The 23,808-nt window shown below is 33.3% G+C and overlaps 1 protein-coding gene across 1 annotated transcript in view; it reads right to left on the minus strand.

Moving 5' to 3' along the window:
* Nucleotides 1-1,913: 1,913 nt before the first annotated feature.
* UFL1 (UFM1-specific ligase 1) overlaps nt 1,914-23,808 on the minus strand; it is a 30,642-nt gene continuing 8,747 nt past the window's right edge. The window contains exons 5-20 of the mRNA XM_006778274.2: nt 22,901-22,998; nt 22,251-22,365; nt 21,329-21,459; nt 20,958-21,016; nt 18,755-18,901; nt 17,194-17,369; nt 15,878-16,057; nt 12,781-12,901; nt 10,384-10,500; nt 7,358-7,475; nt 5,948-6,114; nt 5,734-5,864; nt 4,879-4,959; nt 4,467-4,552; nt 3,128-3,308; nt 1,914-2,502 (exon numbers count right to left, since the gene is read on the minus strand). Coding sequence (XP_006778337.1) covers nt 2,284-2,502; nt 3,128-3,308; nt 4,467-4,552; nt 4,879-4,959; nt 5,734-5,864; nt 5,948-6,114; nt 7,358-7,475; nt 10,384-10,500; nt 12,781-12,901; nt 15,878-16,057; nt 17,194-17,369; nt 18,755-18,901; nt 20,958-21,016; nt 21,329-21,459; nt 22,251-22,365; nt 22,901-22,998 — 2,127 coding nt within the window. The 3' untranslated portion in view covers nt 1,914-2,283. The remainder of the gene's footprint in view (nt 2,503-3,127; nt 3,309-4,466; nt 4,553-4,878; nt 4,960-5,733; nt 5,865-5,947; nt 6,115-7,357; nt 7,476-10,383; nt 10,501-12,780; nt 12,902-15,877; nt 16,058-17,193; nt 17,370-18,754; nt 18,902-20,957; nt 21,017-21,328; nt 21,460-22,250; nt 22,366-22,900; nt 22,999-23,808) is intronic.

Here is a 23,808-nt window from a genome sequence, read left to right on the forward strand (position 1 = left end):
TCTCTTCCTTTGGTTTACTAAGTTATATATTTTTTAATTTCCTCCTAGCTCTTAGATACTCAGGCTCCTCCCCCTTTATTCACTTCATCATTGCCCAGAGCTTCAACCTCAGTTCAGAATGCTTCTTTGTACATCCTCCATGGGTTGTGACAATAACAAACAATTATGTATTATGACTCCCAAACTGTTATTACTCTCTGTTCTCAACTGTTACCTCTCAAAGATTCTAGGCCTGTATCTTGTTATCTATTGGACATCTTTGTTTAGAGATTCCCAGGCATCTCAAACTCAGTCCCAGATAAACCCCTTCATTTTCTCTCTACTTGTTAGTCTGATGCTGAAATCTAGCTCAATGAAAAGGCTTACTAAGGTAAAATGGTCCATGAATGGCAGTTTCAAGGAATGAAGGACACTGAGACTATGAAACTATCTTTATGTAAGAGGAATATAGTAAACTACTTTTAAAATGTTCAGAATAATAGTTAAAAATGTACATATAATATATGCATTAATTAAACTAATACTGAAAATATTAGAAGCTTCAAAATACCATATTTAATAGAAACAACAGGCAACTTTATTTTAAATAAGATTCTTAAATTCCCATGAAGATCACAGTAAACATTTAACAATTTAATTTTACTAACAAATTAGATTTTTACATTAAAAAGTCAGTCATATAATTTATTTACAAAAACAAAGCTGTTCTTATTTACTATGAAAAAATAAGAACTATATTGAAAAATGAAAAATATTTAATGCCAACAAAATAAGAATAATTTTTTTATTCGCTTCATTTTATCTTTTATTTTCAAAAATTAAGGTATTTTATTTTCACAAACTATTCTCTAGTTTGACAAAAACAAAGATTACTTTGGTATCTGCTGAAACATAAATGATAAAGTTCTTAAGCAAAGACTGAATAAAAAATTATGTTGGGTGTTCAATATTTTGAAAGCCGAATAAGCACATAAAACTAACTGGAGTTGGTGGTGAGAGGATTTTCATTTTTCTGAAAATACATTAATAAAAAAATGCCAATGGAAAAACATTTTAAAATTTACATTACATTCTTACAACTTTAATAATAGTCTGTAAATATATAATTCCTTTCACTCCGTTACTAACACTTCGTCTAGAATTAGAGTAGAGGTAGGCAGACTGATCTTTGTATTCAAACATTTTAAAACATAGTTTTAAATGCCACACAAGGAATTATATACAACAGTATTTTTTAATATTTGAGATTTAATTTACTATTATATTCAAAATAAATTCCTTTTGATATATAACAAATTGTTGCTTAGATTGAAATGATTACTCCAAGGAACTATTTTAGTTTTAATTAGCTTGATTAATTTAATTAGTTTTAACTACTAATAATCTTTAGAAAAACAAGAATACCTAGTTCTTTATAAGGGTTTTTATTTTTATTTTTTAAAAAGCTTGCAATGATGTAAATACACTTAGAAATCTCTCCACAACAAAGCATTAGTTGCTAGAGTGACTACTGATTAAAGAAATGACACTTAGAAATGCAAAATGGATTAATGACAAATGGAAAAAATACTTGCATAACACTTTGTTATCCATTGGTAATTTATGACATACCTATTAGCAGCAAATTTTACTCTTTCTTACTTTTGTTAGCATCTTGTTTTAGAATAGAACACAGGAACACATGGGTCACTTAGATGTTCTTCCACTGTAAAAGCATCCCTAAAGATTCCAACCGCATAATAGTTCACGCCTGTGGGAAGATGGAAGAACCTCTATCTGCCAGAAATAAGAGCAAGGGCTCAGCAATAAAAAAATATTTTGCAAATTTCTGTATGTTATTTTTGAAGCATTTTATATTGACTTTAAAATAAAATACACAATTTTCATTTCTGACAGCAGAGGGATATTTTTCCTTTTAAAAAAACATGACCACATTTTAAATTTTTGCCTATAATGTAAAAATATGATGTCACTAGAAATATAACACAACAAATGAGCCCCTGCCTAGAAATGAAAGACATCAGAAAATTTATTCTTCATTCAGTACACGGAAAGAAAATAAATGTATAATTTTTAGAATTAAAATGTCTAAAGAAATCTTCCATGGAGAACTCAATTTACAAAAATTCACATTTTTATAAAATTTACAATGAATACAACAGTACTGTTTTAACTAAATTGTGGGCTAATGGGAGATTGTAGATTGTGAAATAAACATTATTTATAACTCAGCAATAACTTTGGGAAAAAGGTTTACTACATGGCAAAAGTAAATTAAGTTCATTACTCTTCTGTCATAGATGATTTCCTGGATTTGAGAACAAGGTCTTTAATGGAGGAAGAAAGTTCTTGAAGCTCTTTCCGAGTAGTACTGGTGCTATCTTCTTCTTCACTGTCTAATTCATTACTCAAGGGATCCTCTTCCTGCCCAGTCTTCTTATTTTGATGAACTAAATGCTTTACAACCAATCCTTGATACTTTACCAAAAGTGTATGCTGGTCCTGTGAAAAGAGAAAGGAGAAGAAAAGTTAACAAACATGATTTAATTTTTGTGGAACAAAGTAGGCTTTGTTCAACCAATACACACTGAAGGTCTTCATCTTTACAAATCCCTGGCCATGTAAATAGAAAGCTGAATGTATCAAGGTCCTTGCTCTCAAGGAGTTTACATTTTAGGAGACAGAAAACATGAATGCAGGTTGTTTTAATAGTTGATTTGGCTTGGTTCTATCACCAAAGATATAGTCAAAGTAATATGGAAGTTCAAAGAAGCCAAAATTACTTTTAGTTGAGGAGTTTCTCAGAAGAATTTATGCATAATTTATGAAGAATTTTAAGGGGCCCTTGAAGGGCAGGTTAAACCTGAATAAGCTGAAATGAAAGACTAAACACTATTATGTCTTTTCCAAAAGCTTAATTTCCAAGTTCAGAATATTCTTTACCATGGATCAGATAGGATCCTAAAAGAGTATCCTTAAAATCAATCTCCTAATTCATTGTTTGCATTTGTGGAAACAGGAAGATGATGTTATATATCTTGGTGTTCACAATGATTCACATCGATCCATTAAAAATATTTGCAACCTAAAAGCTTTAATAGTTCCAAGTGCATTGAAAATGTAACACCTCTGGAATTTTACTCTTAAGAAGAGCGATGATCTGTGGGACACATCTTCCAGGTGCATGGAGCATGCTGTGGGTTGAGGACTGAAACAACAGGACTGATGTGAGGTGCAGGATAAGAGCAGGGTCTTCTGTGACTTTTAGCTGTTCAGCCAGTGCTTGTCGATGCTGGAACAGAATCTGCCTAAACAAAAATAAAAACACACAAATTCTCACCAATTTCAGTTCTTCCCTTCTGTATTCATTTTTAACTTCTCTAATTATCTAGTTATATAAATATTTTAAGGGACCTTTTAAATATGTTTCAGATACTCATAATTCTAAAAGGCATGAATAAACTAATGTGCTAGAAAAAGATAGGAAAAAAACAATATAGCAGGGATATTCAAAGTATGCCTTTTGAGTTGTAAGGGATCAAACAGAAGAGCACTGATTTAAACAGGTTTCCTGTAAAGAAAGTCACAAAGCTAATAAAAAGTTGCCAGGCTTGATCAACTATGGGATTAGACAATTCTGCTACATAATCAAGATGAGTCAGGGAGGAAAACTGAATTTTATTAAGACCAAAATGCTTCAAGGTATACAACAATTTAGACACAACAGTTCTCAATGCAAGATTCAGATAGTCAAATTCCAATTTCAGATATAACACATCTATGAATCCTATATAATAAAAGCCTAATATGCTAAGTGTCTGGTCATTTGATGACTGGTCAACTGTTCAACCAATCAAAGCATAATATGCTAATGATATGCTAAGGCCACTCAACCACTCCATATGACATGCAATGACCACCAGGGGGCAGATGGTAGATCGGTCGACCAGTGGCTATGACATGCACTGACCACCAGGGGGTGGATGCTCCAAACGATAGGTTAGCTTGCTGCTGGGGTCTGCCCGATTGGGACTGGGTGAGACGGGGCTGGACACGCTCTGGAGCCCTCCTGTGGCCCCTCCCTGGCCCCGACTGTGCATGAGCAGGGTCCCTTGGCCTGGCCTGCACCCTCTTGCAATCTGGGACCCTTTGGGGGATGTCAGAGAGCCAATTTTGGCCTGATCCCACAGGTCACTCCCCTCAGGAGGGTGTCAGATGCAGGGCTCATGGCTGGTGAGTGCTGCTGCGGCGACGTGAGCCTCTCCTGATTGGGACTGATTAGGCACAAGCCCACAGCAGGTGCACTGGGGCCTGAATAAGCGGGAGCGGCAGGTAGGAGCTGCAGGTGGCATTGGACTGCAGGTTTTGGCCTGATCCCCACAGGCCACCCAGAGGGACTCCACCTGTGCACTAATTTGTGCACCAGGCCTCTAGTTTATTAATAAGATAGATTACTTCAGTGTTACCTTTCCCTTTTTTTGTCTCCCCTTTTCACCATAATATCACAAGTTTCTGCTGCAGAATCCAGACAAGAAAGAAAGTCTTCTATGCTCTGAAAAGGTGTTAAATACCACAATTAACTTTATAATACAAAGTTGCCTAAAGAAAATACAGCCATTTAATGCTGTTTTATAATTTTACACCCTAAATACAATTTTTAATAAAGGTTATTTTGTCATTAAATGTGAAATTGTGATTTAGCACTTTAAAGAGGGTAAATCGCCCCTAGCTTGGTCTCGCCTTTCACCTCCCAAAAAGGTATCTGAATGCAGAATACTGGTTTCAGACTTAATTCAACATTATTTTTTATAAAAATCTACTCAAAGATCACAAATGCTAGCTCCAATATATATCTAAATAGAATCAAACTTTACTTACCTTTTCATTCAAGGAGCTATGGAGTTTTGTGAGGACTAATTTAGTTTCTTCTGATAATTTACTCAAAATTTTTTTTCTTACCTATGGGGGGAAAATTATTTCGGCATTGTGTTTTTGAAAGGTGGTAGATATAAGATCAAACAAAAAGAAAAAAAAGTACATTTATTACTATACAGAATGTTGAAAGGAATTTATGTTTGTTCTCGAATTTTTTTAGCTCAAACGAGGGATAAAAATATGCTAAAAACATTCTCAAATCAGAGAGCTAGCCAATAGTGTCAGCCAAAGAGAATAGCTAGGGCCTTACTATTCCCATCTGTCAAGTAGTATAAGAGAAAGGAGAGAAAGATACTCTCTTCAGAATTAGTGTAAATATTGAAATAAGTGGTGTCCCTAAATGAAAATGACTGCAAAGTTATGGAATCTAATATGAACATTATTAAGAAACTTGTAACTTAGCAGGAAAAAGGGATGTGACTTAACAATAACTAGGAAAAAATAAAACCACTGGTTCCCAAGCAATTCAGCAGCATTACTTTTAATAGACTGGTTATATTGCCAATCCGGAACTGTATATACACTGTACTGAACTTGACCTAAAAACCTCATCAATATTTTTTCTAAAAATTTTTCCTGTATTTTATTATCTTTTAAAACTATTTCAGATATGAGAAAATAAAATATGCTCAGATTGCAAAACAAAACACATCAAGAGTGGCAAGAAAGCCCTAGCTGGTTTGGCTCAAAGGATATTTCTATCTCTTTCTCCCTCTCCTTTCCTCTCTAAAATCAATAAAATATATTTTTAAAAAATATATTTTAAAAAAAAGAGTGGCAAGAAAATCACTAACATACTTCACTTGTAATGGCTGCAGGATCGTCAACTGCCATCATTAAATCCGAAGCTAAGAAGTTGAAAATGAGATTAGTGACATCAGTACAGACTGTCTTTAGCAAGTGCTTGGTAAGGGCAGTCTGGGTATCATCTGAAAAATAAAGGTGTTTTATTAAAATGAATGTACAAGAAAAATTATGAGAATCAATGAATAAAAAATAGCATTAAGTATACCTGTAAAGAACTTCATCCCCTTTTCAAATAATCGAATATTATTGTATAGGTTTGAAACCTCTTCTTGCAAGTCCTTGATTGTGCGCTTTCTGCCAGTTCCAGAGGCAGAAGTTGTTGAAGACATGAATACTGAACGTACCACCTCAAGGTAAATTTTATTAAGAGGTCTGTGAATTTAAGATAAATATATTCAGTTACTTAAAATGTACTGGGTTTACATAGATACAAATTTTTGATTCTATGGAAATAAGGTTTATGAAAACATCTCTATTTTTTTTTAAACAAATAAGATTAATTTGGAGAATACTTCATAAGAATCTGTCCTCCATCCCACAAATCATAACTTAAATGGTTTATTTTTCTCAATTTTTAAATACTCAAAGTTGTTGTGTTAAGAACAACAAAAGCTTCAATTCAAATTAAATTCAGAGCAGCTTTTTCAAATTTAATTTGGAGAATAGTAGACTCTAAATCTGTTCCTCATCCTCAGGGATAATACCTTAAATTCTCCAATTTACTAGTGTATTAAAAAAAACTTTCAATGTTGGATTCAGAAAAGATTATTTAAAGAATGGGAAATAATTAGTAAGTACTCCAGTTTTTTACATATAAAAATATGATTATGTAATAAATTCATGAACAAAAAAATTTCATTACAAAAGCTAAGTTTCTAAATTCAAAAAGTTAGATGCACTGGGTTCCTGGATTGTATTTATACAACCTTACACATTGGGACTACCAATTTGAAGAAAGATCATATTATTTATTAATGGTCAAGTAGGCCTCAATTTCTTTGACTTCTGTAACTATAAATTTAGCTTGATTCATTTTAAGTTAGTGTGGTCAGATTTATTCTTTTTAAAAAATGTTTTTATTGATTTTAGAGAAAGGGAAGGAGGAAGAGGAAGAGAAACATCAATATGAGAAACACTGGCTGTTTGAACCAGTGACCCTTCACAGCATGGGACAACGCTCAACCAGTGGAGCCACACCAGCCAGGGCTAAATTTATTCTCTTTGAAGGCAGTTTGTTACTTTATTTTCTCCCTAATAGTGCACTGTGTGCTTCCTGTCAAATCTAGATAGAAAATGGTCCTTTCTTCCTTTTAGATGTTACTTTTCATGCCATGGAAGAGACCAGCCAATGATTAGTGCTGGTGGTTTCCACCCAAATACGACTGTAAGATCAGTGAACAAGGACACCTCCAGGTTCTTATCTTTTATTTCCCATTGCCTTGCCCAAATGTTTATTGAACTGCCTCTGCAGGCAAAGTCTGTAATTTGGTGACTAAATGCTAAGCTTTGGGGAAAAAAAACCCACCTAAAATATATGTTTTCTATCATCTAGGCAAAAATTTAATTTAATAACTCATTTCTATCATCAAACAGAAAAAACGTGTTTTATACGTACTTTATTAAGTACTCAGCTAGTTCAGAAAGAAACTCCTCAGGCGCATCTTGTATGCGTTTTCTTAAAAAATCTTCAATCTCATCTTGGAACATAAAAGTGATCTCTGGCTTCTTCTTTCCTATAAAGAAATGAGCAATAAGGAAAATAGTAACAACAAAACAAACAAATGAGCAACATAAAGGAAACTATTTTCATTAACATATTTAATAAGGTGGTAATTAATTCATTGCCCACTACGGACTCTTATATTAATTTTTTTGTCACCAATTGGCAATGTCGAATACAATAACTTACAGAAGTAATTTTAAAAATAGGATATATAATGGCATTTCTTTTGAGTTATATTTTACTAACTTCATTTAATGACTGTTTTTTACAAGTCAGTCAGAAAATAATAAAGATAATTTCGCCTTGACCTAAAAAAGTTAGATATCCAATCAATCAAATGGATGGAAATCTTTTAGGAAAGGATAAATTCTCTTTGCTGAACAACGAATACTGGGAAGAATTTCCTTCTTTATAAAAATGAGTATTTACTAAAAGTCAAATCATCCTTATAATTTACCTAAGATCTTCAGAAAAAACTCTTTATAATCATGTAAACCACAACTGAAGTCAAATTAAGCTAAAAATTGTCTTTTTTTTGCAAAGGCATAGATTAAAAAGAAACCTCATAACTTTATACCAATAATTTATTTTTAATTCCAAAAGTAATTATTTGCCAAGGAAAATTTATATGTAGCTACTGTAATGGAAATAATTGTTAATTGTGGAAATGTCACGCTTACTCATTTACTTGGAAAAGTATAGCTGTAGATAAAGAAAGCTAATAATATTTCCCTTATTAATTAAAAAAGTGTAAAAGTGACTATTTTCAGCTAAATTAGGTACTGATTCTAAAAGTAATATCTTAGCAAAAAATAAAATAGCTCAAAAATCAATTTTTACCATTCATCAAGATATAAGTAGTGAGATCACAACTTTAAAATAGATGAATACTATCCTTTCTAAGATCTGCTATTTGTTTTTTCACACCAAATAGTATCTAAGCTTCCTGCGGGCATTTAAAGTTATTAAATTGTATTTCCTTCTAATAATCTTTCACAATGAGTTGACTCTATATATTAGCTGAGAAACTAACATATCCTGATTTCAGAGATTACAATACAACGCTTTTTCAAAAGCAATAAAAGCACTTTTTTTTTTTTAAGGGTAGAATGATTTATCTATACTTTTATGGCCCCTCTTCATAATCTACATATAAAAGGAATATCACATGCCTCATTTAATAATTACTTAAGGCCACAGATATTAGAGAAATTTTTTTCTTAAATGCACTTTCACTCCTATTCCTACTGCATCTGGAGAAAAGGGAAATCTATTTATCAATGTAAATTAAAAATCCACATAGGATAGTCTCAATAACATCTAAAATAAGGGTAGAGCTAGTAGTTTCTATGAAGATACTTTTCCTTTAATTAACATTGTTTTATGCAACAAGAACAGTAGCTATTTTTTACCTATCTTAGGATACTTTAAAGACAGATCTTAAGCAACTGTTTCTTACAAGTAGTAGCACATTAATAGCTAAAGCCATGTCACTTGATGTCTACATCTCCCAGCTCTAGCTCATACATAATGAACTCTGTGGAAGAGGTAAAATAAAAATCTCAAATTATTATCATTTCAATTTTTTTTCTCTTTTTGCTTGGAAAGAGAAGATGTGCGGTTCACAGTTTATTTTTTTTAAACAAAAACAAAGTATCTTAATTTTATTTAGAAAAATAAAGTAAGATGTCTCTTGCTAACTTAACCACATCAAACACTAACAAGCGTAGGGATAGAAAGATGGATATACTTAATTCTCCCCCTTAGGTAGAAGCAACTAACCAATTAGATTCCTACTTAAATTTGCAGAAAACCTTTTTCACAAAATAGTATAATTTGTTTTACAAAGCAGTGCAAGACCATAAAAATGACTATGCAAGCCAAAACTATGCAAAGTGTTCTTAATTAAAAATGGGAAAATTTACAATTGTTCTGTGACCTTTTAAAAATGTCTGTGAAAACATTAAAAGTTCTTACTGGTGTATAGGGAAGAGAAAAACAAAACTAATATTTATAATTTAGTACACAGTAATTTAACTCATCACAAACACTGAGAATGAAAGTTTTATTTCTCTGCAAAAAAACAAATCAAGAATAGTTTAAACATTTGCTCCCTCTCATCTGTAATCTATAATACAAAGCAAGTATCTTTTCTATGCCTTGGCAAGTTGCCCTACTCCATTTTCAACTCTACAACATTTTATCCTTTGCCCTTTCAACATTGTGAAACACCTGAGAATTCTTTTAAAGTTTTTTCCATTTTCCTCACTTACGTCAAGCGCACCTTTACCAAGTTCCACTGGCTGCATAGCTGGAGTCCCTTGAACAGTGACAATGTCAATTCTCACAATCAGCTACTTTGTCTACAACTCCATTTATTCTCAATTCATAGTTTAGTTCCAGTGTTATCACTTTTTTATTTATTGGCTGCACTTTCATCTTTGACGGCCAATTCTCTTTTGATTATCCATTTTTGAAAAATGTCACATGGATTTATCACTGGGAAACAATGAGGCAACACAACTACATGCTTTGTGCATAAAGTGAATAAGAGATGCATAGTAATCAATCGCTGACAAACTGAAATGTGATGTGATTGTCATTGATCCTGACACATCTGCTATTTATGTGCTGATCGGTGGGTTCACGAGCTAGTGGTAAAGTTAGTACTTTATGCAATTACTACTCACAGTTAATATACCTTGGCCACTGAACCATGTTGATTTTTCATACCTTGAATCATGCTGTTGGGAGACTAATGTCATTTTACTAAACTGTGGTATCTGAAATTTATGACCACTGACATTGTGCATAGCAAGGACTTCTTGTATAAGCATATACACCTATCTGTATGCACCTTAAGAAAATGTTAAAAGAAGCATGCATATACAAAGAAAGAGTAAAACAATGCTACAAACCAGTGTGAGATGGCTCATCGTCACTATCATCATCTTTTCTTCCTTTCTTCTTGGTTTTTTTAATTTTGTACTCTCTGGCATTGCTCCCACCTCCTCCTCTCACACTTCCACTGCCCTCTGGTGGAAAATGACATTAGTTAGTATTCTCTAACTTAATTACCATTTTAAGAAAATAATGACATTATGTTGTCATACTTTACAGCAGAAAAATAAAAGTCAAATAATTAAACTTTTAGCCACTTTTTAACATGCAAGTACCTTTATTAAAAAAAGTTTTATAAATTCAATAAAGAATAAAAATTTCTTGAATTTGAGCTGTGCTCTAAATGTAGTCTCTTCCTCCTTCTCTAATAACACTTCTGTCATTAGAGAGCTTTTTCTTTGCCAAATCCGTTCATTTACCTCCTTTCTTATCATCCCCAAAAGAAATGTGCCCTCATTTTGACCTTCTGTTACCACAGTCTCATGAATATCCCCTATTCCAGTACTTCACAAATTTAATTACACTTGGTTTTGTCTTCTTAGTTGAAAAATCATTACCCATGTTTACAGGAGACATTCTGATTCTTCCACAATCCAACAAGATAAACTTCTTGAAGTATCTTTCACTAATATTTGTATCTTGGGGTTAAAGCAATATATCACATATAACTACTCAATAAGGCAGTTGGAAAACGTAGGTTTACAATTGTGAGTACACAAACTGCAGTGTACTCTTTCTTATATTATTATTTATCATTGTATTATTTGTTTATAGTATATCTGTAAACCTACTTTTGCCCACTCCTATATTTATAGAGCACCTAAAAATGTGGACCATTAATATTAAACTGGTTTAGTAGAAAAATATAGATTCCAATCACCTACTGGTTAAATGAAGACTAAAAAAACACACAAATTATGAAACAAACTAAAACACTATAAATAAAAGTAAAAAATGTTATTGAGGTGTTTCTCTATTAGATATTTACACTTAAAATATGTATTCACGAAATATAATACTTATATAATAGTGAGATTGAAACACTGAAAGCTACTGAAAATATATTTCTTCATAAAAATTCATTTTTCAATAAAATTAAGTAATTTATATAAATATTTTTTTAATTCTAAGTATAATTACCATAAATTTCATCATATCAGATACTTCTAAGTTGTAATTTATTTTTCCTTACTTTTATGATAGAAAACTACAATTTTTTAAAAAACACCAGTCTAAAGTGAATGTACTTTTTATTGCATCGGTAATAAGTTTTTTATGGGGAAGACATTCATAGCTGGCATTATTCCATGAATTGTAATTCAACTATTATAATAGTACTACCAGAGAGAAGACACCAAATGACTCTGAGTTTTTAGAAGAAAATAAAATAGACTACTTATATTGACATAGTGCAACCAATTAATTAAGGTAAATTTATAACTATATCTTCAAATAATATGATAAAATATCCATGGCTGTGAATACTACTATGATTTATTGGAGCAATTTACTATATAGTTTTCCTAGAAGAACAGAGAAAAATTTCAAAATATCATTATTGAAAGACTGTAGAAAAAGGCTTTTGAAGCGGAAAGAAAACGACCTCAAAGAAATACGAGTGAATTTCCACAGCAAATAAAAGTTGTTCCTACTATAAAAATTATAGAAAATACACGTTAGTTTCCAAAAGCAAGTTACTAGTATAGCAGTGCTACCTATTATAATTCCCAGTTACTCTAAATTTTTTTTAAAAAATCTAAAAAAGTAGTATATCCTTGGAAAATTCATTCATTCAATAAATATTTACAGAACACCTAAAATATGTCAAGGAAAAAACAGTACTAGGGGGAAAAACAAAAAAATGAGATGGACTAGTTTCCCAAACAATAAAACATATCACAATAAAACATCACAATAATAAAAGTGAAGGGGGGAAAATGGCAAGAGAATAGGCTAGAGAGTGACTGTGTCCACTATTTTGAGTGATTAGGGAGGCCTCTCTCAGGAACTGACATTTAATGTTTGATCTCTAAATGACAGAAAGGAACCTGTTACTTAAAATTCAGGAGAGAACATTCCAGATAGAAAGAATAGCTAGTGCCTTGAGGTAGACATGAACTTGCCAACTCAGAATAAAAAGAAAGGCTACTGGGCTGGAACATAAAAAATGAGGGGAGAACAGGAGATGGGCCAAGCATACAATAATTTAGCTCTCACAAATAAAACATAGAATAAGTAATCACCAATATTTCCATTTTTATAATCAATATTTAATTCATTAGCAAAGGACTTGGTTAGTATTAGCAATCAAAGGTGAATTGAACAAATAAAAGGCATTTCAATGTGCCTAGCAAATGCAGTTTACTGCAATAAATAAAAAACTCATCTTTGAATCTCTGTTAATAATTTATTACCTGTTGCTTTCCTTCTTCGTTCATCTTTTTTATCCTTTTTACTTGTATTACTACTTTCTAAAATGGAGACTTGTTTCAGATCTTCTTCAGTGATTAAATGAACCGGATTATTTTTCATTTCCTAAAATAAAACATGCTTTTTTTGGTAGGCAAAAACATGTAGCATTACAAAAAGCACAAAACAAAAGTTGTTTATATACTCATAATTATTCTTGTTTGGTTTCATTTCTATGGACTATTGAGATCTGACAGTTGCCACTAAGACTGTTTCTCTTTGCCCCAAATCAGTCTCTTCGCTATTCTTGGATTTTTGTATCTATTACCAGGTAACAAGAAATCCTATCTGTTCTCTGAACAACTGATCACACAGCATCAAATACAATCTTCTTCAGCTGTTATTGGCTGTTTACCACTGCTTAACAAATGACTCTTACTCCCTTTCTTTTTGAGACTCGCAAGTCCAATGTCATACTTGGAGACGTAGGATTACTAGAAAGATTTAAAAAATCCCCCCCTACCCCACTCCCCCATAACGAATGAGCATATATAAATGAATTGCACACTTGGCATATAAACTCCTCCTGGACTCATTCTTGATTTCTGCTTTTAAAAATATTATGTTAAGAACAATGAACTATTCCAATGAACTGATTCTGTATTATGGAAAAGGACTGTAAATCTGTAGTGACAAAAGTCCATTTTCATGTTAAAAATATTTCCCTTTTGGTTTTCAAAAGAAAAATGTCTAGATGCTGACAGTTCAAAATGATAGAATCACCATTTTTTTCTGAATTTGTGTTTAGAATCAGGAGCACAAGGAAAAAATAGTGATGACCACATTAAGTTTTTATTTTAGCAAAAGGTCACAAATAAAAATAATATAGGCATTTAGTAGCTGGTAGCTAACATGTAGCAAACATTTTATATAGCATCCTTCCTTTATTTACATTTATCCTTTTTTTTTTAATTCTCACCCAAGGTTATGTTTTTATTGATTTGAGAGAGAGAGAGAGAAACATTGATGTGAGAGAAGCATTCATCAGTTGCCTCCTGCACACGCCCTAACCGGGGACTGAACTCCTAACCTAGGTATGCACCCTGACTGGGAATTGAACCCACAACCTTCTGATGCATGGGATACTCCAACTGATTCAGCCACCCAGCATTTATCCTTTTGAGAGTAGGTAGGTATCACCATCCTTTCTTTGAAGATAAGAAAGAACTGGAGGTCTATTGTTCCAAAGTCAAGGAGAGAATAAGTAAGTTGAGAACGGAACTCAGGTTTACTGATATCAATCCTGTGTTATTTTTATTCCTCTCTAATGCTTAGCAGGCCAAATGTAGAAAATTATCTCACTTTTTAGATTATTAAAGAGTTTAAAAGGAATACAGATAAATACAAATTATTTAAATATTTAATAAGCTCTTATAAATTTATTAACAGTCTAAGATAAATGGACTTTTTCTACCTATTTGTGAGTAGGTTTTGTAAGTAGACTAGGGGCCCGGTGCACGAAATTTGTGCACTTGGGGGGGGGGGGCATGTGGTGTCCCTCAGCCCAGCCTGGCCGCTCTCACATACTGGGAGCCCTCAGGGAATGTCCTACTGACGGCTTAGGCCTACTCCCCTGCTCCCATTGGGGAGCGGGCCTAAGCCGCACTCTGGCCTCCCTTTGTGGGAGGCAACCAGGCTGATCAGGGAAAGGCGCCAGCCCCATCACTCCGCTGCTGCAGCCACTGCCTGCCAGCCCCATCACTCCGCTGATGCAGCCACTGCCAGTCACCACAGCCACCAAGTTGTTTTCATCAACACGGACTCCAGTCCCTTCACCATGAAAAAATGACAACTTTCTTTAGGCATTTTCAAGATGTGTCTTTCATAGGATATGACATTTCTTTCTATCTTTTTTTTAATCCTCACCTGGGGATATGTTTCCATTGATTTTTAGAGAATGTGGAAGAGAAAGAGAAAGACAGAGAGAAACATCAAAGTGAGAGGAACACTTTGATTGGTTGCCTCCTGCATGAGCCCTGACCTGGGCCCCAGCCAGGGAGGAGCCTGCAACCTAAATACATGCCCTTGGTCAGAATTGAACCCAGACCCTGCGGTCAGCAGGCCGAGGCATTATCCACTGAGCCAAACCAGCTAGGGCAGGATATGACATTTCTTAGCCCTCTAGCAGTGGACCTTCGTTTTTTCTCCAGGAGTGTGGTGGGAAAATCCTAGATCACCTTTTGGGATTCTTATTACCCAAGTTACTAAGAATATTACCAGTGGCATACAGGGAGCTTAGACAATGAGCAGTCAGGAAAGGTGTTTCCTCTGTAGTTCACTCCGATCCCAGCTCTGCCCCTGCCCAGGCCTGTAGCCTCTGGCCGAGGCTGCAGGGGACCCCCAGAACCCTGTGATCCCTGGCTCCGCCCTTGCCCCCCCTTTCCCCCACCACCTGCCTGGCCAACAGGCCTGGACAGTTTCGTGGTGGGGCTGAGGGGCCTGGACTCCGCCATCTTGTGGCTATGGGCGCAGCCATCTTTGTGATGGAGTGACAACTAATTTGCATATTACTCTTTTATTAGATAGGATAGGATGGTGCTGCTAACTAGAAACATGAATTGAATATCCTTAAAACAGCCTTGGCATGACCTCTACTTCTAAACACTTTGACAGCAATTGCTCTGAGGAACTAATCAGTTAACTTACCCAGTTTGTGCACCCCAAATAGGTAAAATTAATGAGGCTCTAACAAATTTAGTAAATATAACTGTGTAATAATAGATTAAAAACACTGTATATTTATGGATTCTAATGTTGGAACAATACCCTCATATAATAATTGTGAAATGTATAATTTCATTTATATGATTTTAATTAATAAAACCAGCTCCCTAAGTTCTAATTTCTATGTCCTGATGGGAATAAAGGAGAAAAAACAAATCCAGGAGAGGAAATAGAAAGAAATGATGCAATAAGAGGAAATGATGTATAAAACAGTGCTCCTTTTTGGGGTACAGCTTACCCTATTTTTTTAAAAGATAACCAGATGATTCTTACGTGAAATACTATTAAGACTACTAGGTGAAAGGAAACCTGGCATACCTTTTCAGCTTTTTGGTGCATCAGTTCATTGAAGAGTTCTGTACAGTCATTTATAAATTTTTCACTGACTGCAACAGTGTCACTAAAGACTACAGCTGAAGGCTGTTTGCTGAATTTTCTCATCACTTGTTGAAGCAACATTGCAGCATCTTCAACTGATAAAGAACTGGGTAGCAGAGGCTGGAATTACACACAAAATGAACACTGTATAAATGTAATATAATACAGATAAACCATTTGTTTTATATGTGCTCTCCCTAGATCTCATTAAGTGCAATGGCTTTTGGAGCCATCTATATGCTGATAACCTCCCAAATTACATTCCTGACCCTCTGAGTTCTGGAACTGGATATCCTACCACTACCCTAACCCTCCCATTCCTATGCCTAAAAGGCATCGCTAATTTCACATGTCCCAGACTCCCAGCTCCATCTACCCCTCCCCACTGCTCCCCCATCCTAATGAATGGCACCATCCTCCACTCAGTTGATCAGGTCCCAAACCTTCAGGTCACACTCAGTTCCTCTCATAAACCTACAAACAACCCTCTATCAAGTCTTGATAATTTTACCTCCAAAATTTATTTCTTTTTAGCTCTTTTTAGTATCTGAAAAGATCATTTTCATTAACTATTTACCCCCAATGAAAATAGGAAACTGAGAGCAGGAAACTTATCTGAATACCACATTCCCAGCAAGTAAAATGGTGCCTGGCACACAGAAGGCACTTAATAAAATTCGTTCAATAAAGAAATACTTTTATCTAAAATCTCTGGGAGCTCATGTATCTAAAACAAGGAATTTTCTGCTGTATAATGGATTGGCCTTTTGTTTCATTCTTTACACCCACACTCACCTTCTTGGCATAATAAAGGCAAGTCAATACTGAAAACTTAAGTAAAAGACTACCAGTGCTAAAGCAGCTTGTGTTAACATATTAGCAGAGATTAACGGATTAGGGATAAACAAAAGCAATGACATGATTCCTGATGCCAGTGAAGATGTAAATGCTCAGATAAGAGTGTGAGAAGTCTTATTAGTTTCTGTATGGCAGGACTTATATGAGGACTATATTGTTTGTTTGAGATTTATAGAATTCTGGATGTTGACTATCCATATAAAAATGTTACCTTACTTCAAAAGCTAGAAAATCTTTAAGCATAAAATAAGTCAGATTATTTTTATTGAAACAATGACTGTTATAATTTGGCTCTAAAGCCAAGACCTTTATGTATCCTAATCCTTAAAATGGCCATATACACTAGTGAAATATCAGTGTCATTGGTTTAAAGAAAAGTTGAGAAGAAAAAAACATACTGCAATATCAACCCATGTTCCAGAGCTGATGGCTTCCTCTACCGATGCTTCCACCTGATCCACAAGTCCTTGACCAACACAAGCTGCTTTCAAAAATAAGAGTTGTGCAGTCTTGTATCTTTTCCTTATGTAGCTCACAGCATCTGGGATTCCCAGTCTGGACAAAGCATCGAATTCTAGAAATACATCCCAAAGTTGGAACAGAACTGTCAATCTTCACACCTTTCAGAAATCTTAGAAAAAGTTAACTTCTACCAAACCCTATTCTTTGTGAATGCACTGTGTTCTTATATCTTTTTTGTAAAGAATAAAGCTCAAATATGTACCACAGCCTATTTCCTGCTTATGTCACTTTCCCAAATTTTTATTACTAAACATATCTGTAGAAAAATGAGTTCAAGTACTTCCCCAATTCCAGCTGCTTTACTCCCTCTCTTCAACTGAGGGGGTAAAAGGGAAACTTGAGAACTATAGAGAAATTAAAGTAGAAAAGGTGGGTAAAGGAAAATGTAATGATTTAAGTAAGGAAACAAATACTGGAATTTCTTTTGCTTATTATAGTTAAATAAAGGAGTGGAATATATTTTTCAAATGTTTCATTAGACAAATTAGGACAGAGTAATTCTCCAGTCTAATTTAAACTAGTAGGAGAATTAGCATATAAAACAAAAGTAAAAAATGAAGACTTAAACCATTAAGGTTATTGAAAGTATCTACCATCCTTTCTCCTTCCCCAAGTAATCATGTTTAAGAAAACTAATTATAACAAAGTTCTAATCCAAGTCCGTGGTTGAAGAAACTGGGAAGTATATTACAGAAAGTCAAGAAAACATAAGCTAAACCCTATTTCTAGAATGCATTTAAGTGTTTGAAAACTAATGACTTACATACAAGTTTATTACTGAGAAAGAAACTGGTATCTTATGTGGTTTGACTTAGTTATAAAATTAAAGTAAGTCATATATATATATATATATATATATATATGTTGTTGTTAATTGCTTTAATGACTAAATCCAATCAATCTACTTTATCAAAATGACATAACCTCAGAAACCAAATTTAGAATAACGTCTATGTTTCTGAAATATTAAAAAAACTGTTAATTGCTTTAATGACTAAATCCAATCAATCTACTTTATCAAAATGACATAACCTCAGAAACCAAATTTAGAATAACGTCTATGTTTCTGAAATATTAAAAAACTAATAAAAAGGAACATTATAAAGTTAATAGCCAATGAAAATATTTCTAATATTTTCAGGTATAATAAACAGAAAAACTGGGCAACTTCATACAATATAATTCCTTTTTATGTATTAAAAAATATTTGAAGGTTGGTAATAAGAAGTGCCAGCTTTTGGTTTTTCTCTAACAGTTCAATACTATAGAATTAAACTCAGTTTCTAGGACCCACAAAAACTTGAAGTGTGGCTACTGTCACACTCAAAGAGAACCGTTATAATTTGCTGGTCAACTCCTAGGGCTAATACAAAAGTTCTAAGAATGTGGATAGTATTAGAAAGAAGTTTCAGTTTCAAAGAAGAAAAAAAAAGTTACCTAGATAGCCATTCTGCCTGAAAAAGGAATCCACCCAAGTACTCTGTGTTCTGGAATAAATGTCAGGTAGAAACACTGCCTTATCTTGTCTCCCACCAACCACAGTGCCTCGTAAGCGTCCACTATTAACAAGTTCTTCAAGGACAGCTTAAAACAAAACAAAACAAGTAGAAATAAATGAGAGCAGGTATAAATCTCAGTTAAACCCCAAAACTTTACTATTTTACAATTTAGTTGTTCTTACCCTTTAAAAACGCAATTTAAAGTTTAAATTGACTAAATGAAGACATTATGTTTCAGACAAAATTTTCCTGACATTTATGAGAATACTCAGGTCATTAATTCAGAAAATTTTGCAACTTGGTAAAGATGCAGAACTTGTAAAAACTAGTTAATAACACTAAGTTTTTAGTTTGAATAATTTTTTGGGGGAAAAACATGCCATTATTTAATCTCATGATTTGCTTAAAAGAAGATGACTAAATACTTTGAGAATAGATGTTACCAAATTCAATTTTCTCATATTTAGAAAAATCAAGATACTTAGATCATATTAGAAACAACAGTTTAAAATTAAGCCAAAAACATTTTTATAAGTGCCCTGGCCAGTGTGGCTCAGTTGGTTGAGGTGTTGTCCTCTCTCTCAAGGGGTTGCTGGTTGGATTCCCAGGTGGATGTATCAGCTCCCTGGTGTGGGTGCGGGAGAAACCAATTTGTGTTTTGCTATCACATCGATGTTTCTCTCCCTCTCTCTCTCTCCCTTCCTCTCTCTTAAAAAAAAAAATATATGTTATTACATTTTCACTGTTTAAACTGAAGCAACACATTTTAACAATATCTATAAAGAGAAGTATAATGCCATGGTTAAGAGGATGGATCCGGATGTAGACAGTTTAAGTCCAAAACTCAATTCTGACACCCACTAGCTGACAAAAACTGGGCAAGTCATTTTACTGTTTTCATTTTCTCATCTGTGAAATGGAGATAATAATAATACCTATTTCATAGGGTGGTTGTATTCACATAAAATGCTTGGATCCATAATTAGTATATTAAGCACTCTTTACATGTTAACTATATATAATTGCCCCACCCCCACCACAATCATCAATATCAAAAGACTGACGCCAGTCTGAGAAGTGGGTAGTGCTGTAACTAATACCAAATTTATAGTTTTTACTTAAATAATAACATTTAACTAGACAAAATATAAAAATTCCCTAAAAAAAGCAGATATGAAGGAATTATTTCTAAGTGAATCAGCAAGCACATTCAAAAGATGCCTTGCATAAAGGTTTATGAAAATTAACCTTTAACAGAAATAAACATCAGTTTACATATGAATTCAGAATTTTAAACTGAATAAACTAGAATTCATCAGAAAAGTCTAGACTTCTCAACAGACTGCAGCACATAACTTTAAGTGCCAAATTCAGACCAAAGTTATCTAGCTGCCAAGAATTACTTCAAGATCTGTGTGTTATAATGAAACTCCACCAACCCCCATTTATGTAGATTCCAAAGTATGTCATTTTAACTTTAAATATTTAAAAATTTAAATTTAACTCCATATTCAGAAAAATATAGGGAATAAAAATTAATTGCTGGTACTATACTTGATTTCCCATTTTCAGTTTAATTCTTATATTTTCACAGATATCTGACTCAAAAGATCAAGCCATTGCTTTTTAAAATTATTCCAGCAGAGCTTTAAACTCTCAAACCCTCAAAAAGCTTCATAAACACACACAAAATAGATAATGAACCACGATGATTTTGGAAATATTCCTAGTCTGTTTGAATGCTAAGAATGTATTACCACTATAAAATCATTGTAAAATTATTTAGACAAACACTATTTACTTCTGTATTAGGAAATGTAGCAAAAATCTGTAAGAAACAAAGTAAAAATTATTCTTAATACTACAATTCTAAATCTGCCTATATATGTATATGTATAACAGAGCACACATACACAGATTTTTTTTTTATTTTTTATCCCACTCTCCTGGTGGTAGCCAACAATAAATGTTTTGTGGGTATAACAGACACGTACGTGAAAACTGGTATAAAAAATTTTTTCAACCAGATATATTTTAGTTACATAAGTTTTAAAATTAAAAGAGGTAAAATTATAATTAGTAAGTTTTATATTAAGTCTATTCAGCAGCTAATTAAGTGACAAAATTTAAACCAAACTCACAGTAAAGAAGCTGCTCCTGAAATCCATATTTTGATATCAAAGAATTCACTGCTGTCGGCCTTTATGGGAAGAAAAAAAAGCCTTACTTAATATACATACTTATAAATTAAAAATAACTAGGATAGCTTATGAAAAACATCAATTAATTTAAAATAAATGAGGGCAAAAACTGCATCAAGTCGTACACCCTTAATAAGAATTATACGACTGAAATACCAGGGGAATGGATCTGCCGCCCCAGTCCAGGATCAATTTACTTTCCCACCAAAATTCTTACCTCAGATTTAGTGATACTTAACTATCTGCCCTGCTTTTATTGTGTTTGATGCAAACCAAGATTAAAGAAATATTCAGACTTTACACATGCTTACCGGGTAATAGCACTGAACAGTCCACGGATGCGTGCTTTATGTCGAGCTACAAAAGCTTCAGTAAATATTACTCCTCTGTTATCAAGATCAATGTGTCCATTAATAATTTTACCTAGTCGCTGAGTTAGTGCCTGGGGGTAAAAATGCAAATTTTTATAAATTTGAGAGAAAAAAATCACACATACACATTTTTATAGTCTTACTAAAGTCAGGCTGCATGCTGATGTTGTATTAATCATATAACTGAGAAATTCCAACAAGCATAAAGAGATATGTAAGTCAAAGTCAAGATTTAGGATCTAGGAAACGTCATAATCTCATGGCAGAGCCAAGAACTGAATGAGTCAAATAGCTGATATGTTGAAAGGCTTAGTTACCTGCTAATAAGGGCTATTTCTAATGTACAATAAAAATGATTAACCACTTTTTCTAGATATAGGCAATGTGAAACATACAGACAGCCAAGACAAATACACGAGTCTTGGAGAAGACCCTCTCTGCAGCTTCTAACACTAACAGAGAAAGAGAGAGAGAAATATTACTACAAGAATTTACAAGCTAGGGAAACATAAGACCTGAAAAATTATCTTCTTTGACACAAGTATTAACAACTTATCTGCGCCCAGAAATCTCCACTGGCAGAAAACCTGATTTCTTAGTAACCTCCAGAGAGTATTTTTCCACAGCTACCATATGACTGGAGTCTGGAAATAAGTCTGGATATATTTCACATCCCAAGATAAGTTAAATCTACTTAAGTCAGCCTAGCTGGTACTTTTATGGTATAGAAAAATGCTTTTCAATTAACTTCTTAACGAGCTTTCATAATACTGTTTGTGATATTCAGAAAAATTGGAACTGAAAAACACTGATTCTTTGTTTATGTTTCTAAAGACACATTTTACTATTAAGAAAAAAATACCTGTGTGAGAAAGTTCCCAGGAAGATCATAGGTTTTACACAGCTCTGATATGGTTATCTGACCACTTTCTTGCAATTTATCATTTACCTCTTCTGCTAACCGATCCAAATAGTTTCTAAACAATAAAAACAAACAAGTAAAACAACAATTAGAAATAATGAAATGGTTTTCCTCTATATTTTATGTTTAATTTCTGTTGCAATAATGTGTGCACCAAATTGATGAAGTATGTTTAGGGAAACATTCATTACTCACATTTGGAAAATCTTTTTTTTTCTCTTGTCAATATAGCTAAATATAAGGTTAATCAAATGATAAATGCTGGAATTTCTTTAAACAACTGAAATTCTGCAGTCATTTTTATTAATATTTTTGGAACAAATTTGCTTTACACATAGGAAGACTGTAAAAATTATGTTTTGTGTTGCTTTAATAGGAAAAAATTAAGGTTTATATTATTTCCAAGTACTCCACACTATTAAGCACTTACTTTTTAAGTACAATGATCCTTATAGTGAAAAATAGCATCATGAGTTCTAAACAAAATACTGAATTAGCCACAACTGTTCTAAATTTAAATATTAACACTATTAAGACACACACACACACACACACACACAAAACAGAGTGCTCTTAAATGTTGTACTTACTCATCTATCAGCTGTCCCAACACTAGCTGAACATGCTTTTCTGATTTAACAATGTCACCAATTCTATTTTCAATATGAGTCAGATCCACATTAATTACCTGGAAAATAAATATAAACTCTATTAGTGATAAGTTCATATTGTTTCTTAAGTTCAAAATTATATATTTAGAACTACCCATTTAAAAACTTAGTTTTAGCTGGATTTTAAATTTGAAATATTGTAAAAGTCTTAGTCAAATAAAAAAGCAGAGGCTTAATGCTTATTTATTTTCATTTCTGAACAATTACACTTATACTTACTAGGAAAGTCTGTGTTAAAAAGTTACATTTTCATATAATAGGCACCATTTCAACAAGATTCACCAGCTTTTGGTATACAGTATATTTCGGTGGTGACTTGTGCACTTATATTTTCTAAAAACATCTTCTATTTTTTTATATACCAAGTGTACTGGTTAATAATGTGGATTTTGTAATCAAAGAAAACACGATAATTTTAAGAAAAACATCAAAAGTGCTTTATTCAAAGTAATGTCCATCGCTAGCTACACATTTTCCCATCTTTCAGGTAATTTGTGGATACCGTCCCACAAAACTTTTCTTGTTTTGAGGCAAACCATGCAGAGACCCAATTTTCCACTTCGTACATTTTGAAGTGCTGCTCAGAAAGTGTGTGGCCCATTGATCAGAACAAGTGGTAATCTGAAGGAGCAAGGTCTGGTGAATACGGCAGGTGCGTTAATACTTCCCAGGCAAGATCTTTTAATGTGTCTTTAACTGGTTTTGAAGAGTGTGATGATGTGTTATCATGAAGCAAAATTACTTTACCATGTCTTTTGGCCCATTCTGGTCATTTTATGATCAAAGCATGGTTCAAATTGATTATTTGTTGTCGGTAGTGCTCAGTA

Source organism: Myotis davidii, unplaced genomic scaffold, assembly GCF_000327345.1.
Source record: "Myotis davidii unplaced genomic scaffold, ASM32734v1 scaffold269, whole genome shotgun sequence".
Classification (NCBI taxonomy): domain Eukaryota; kingdom Metazoa; phylum Chordata; class Mammalia; order Chiroptera; family Vespertilionidae; genus Myotis; species Myotis davidii.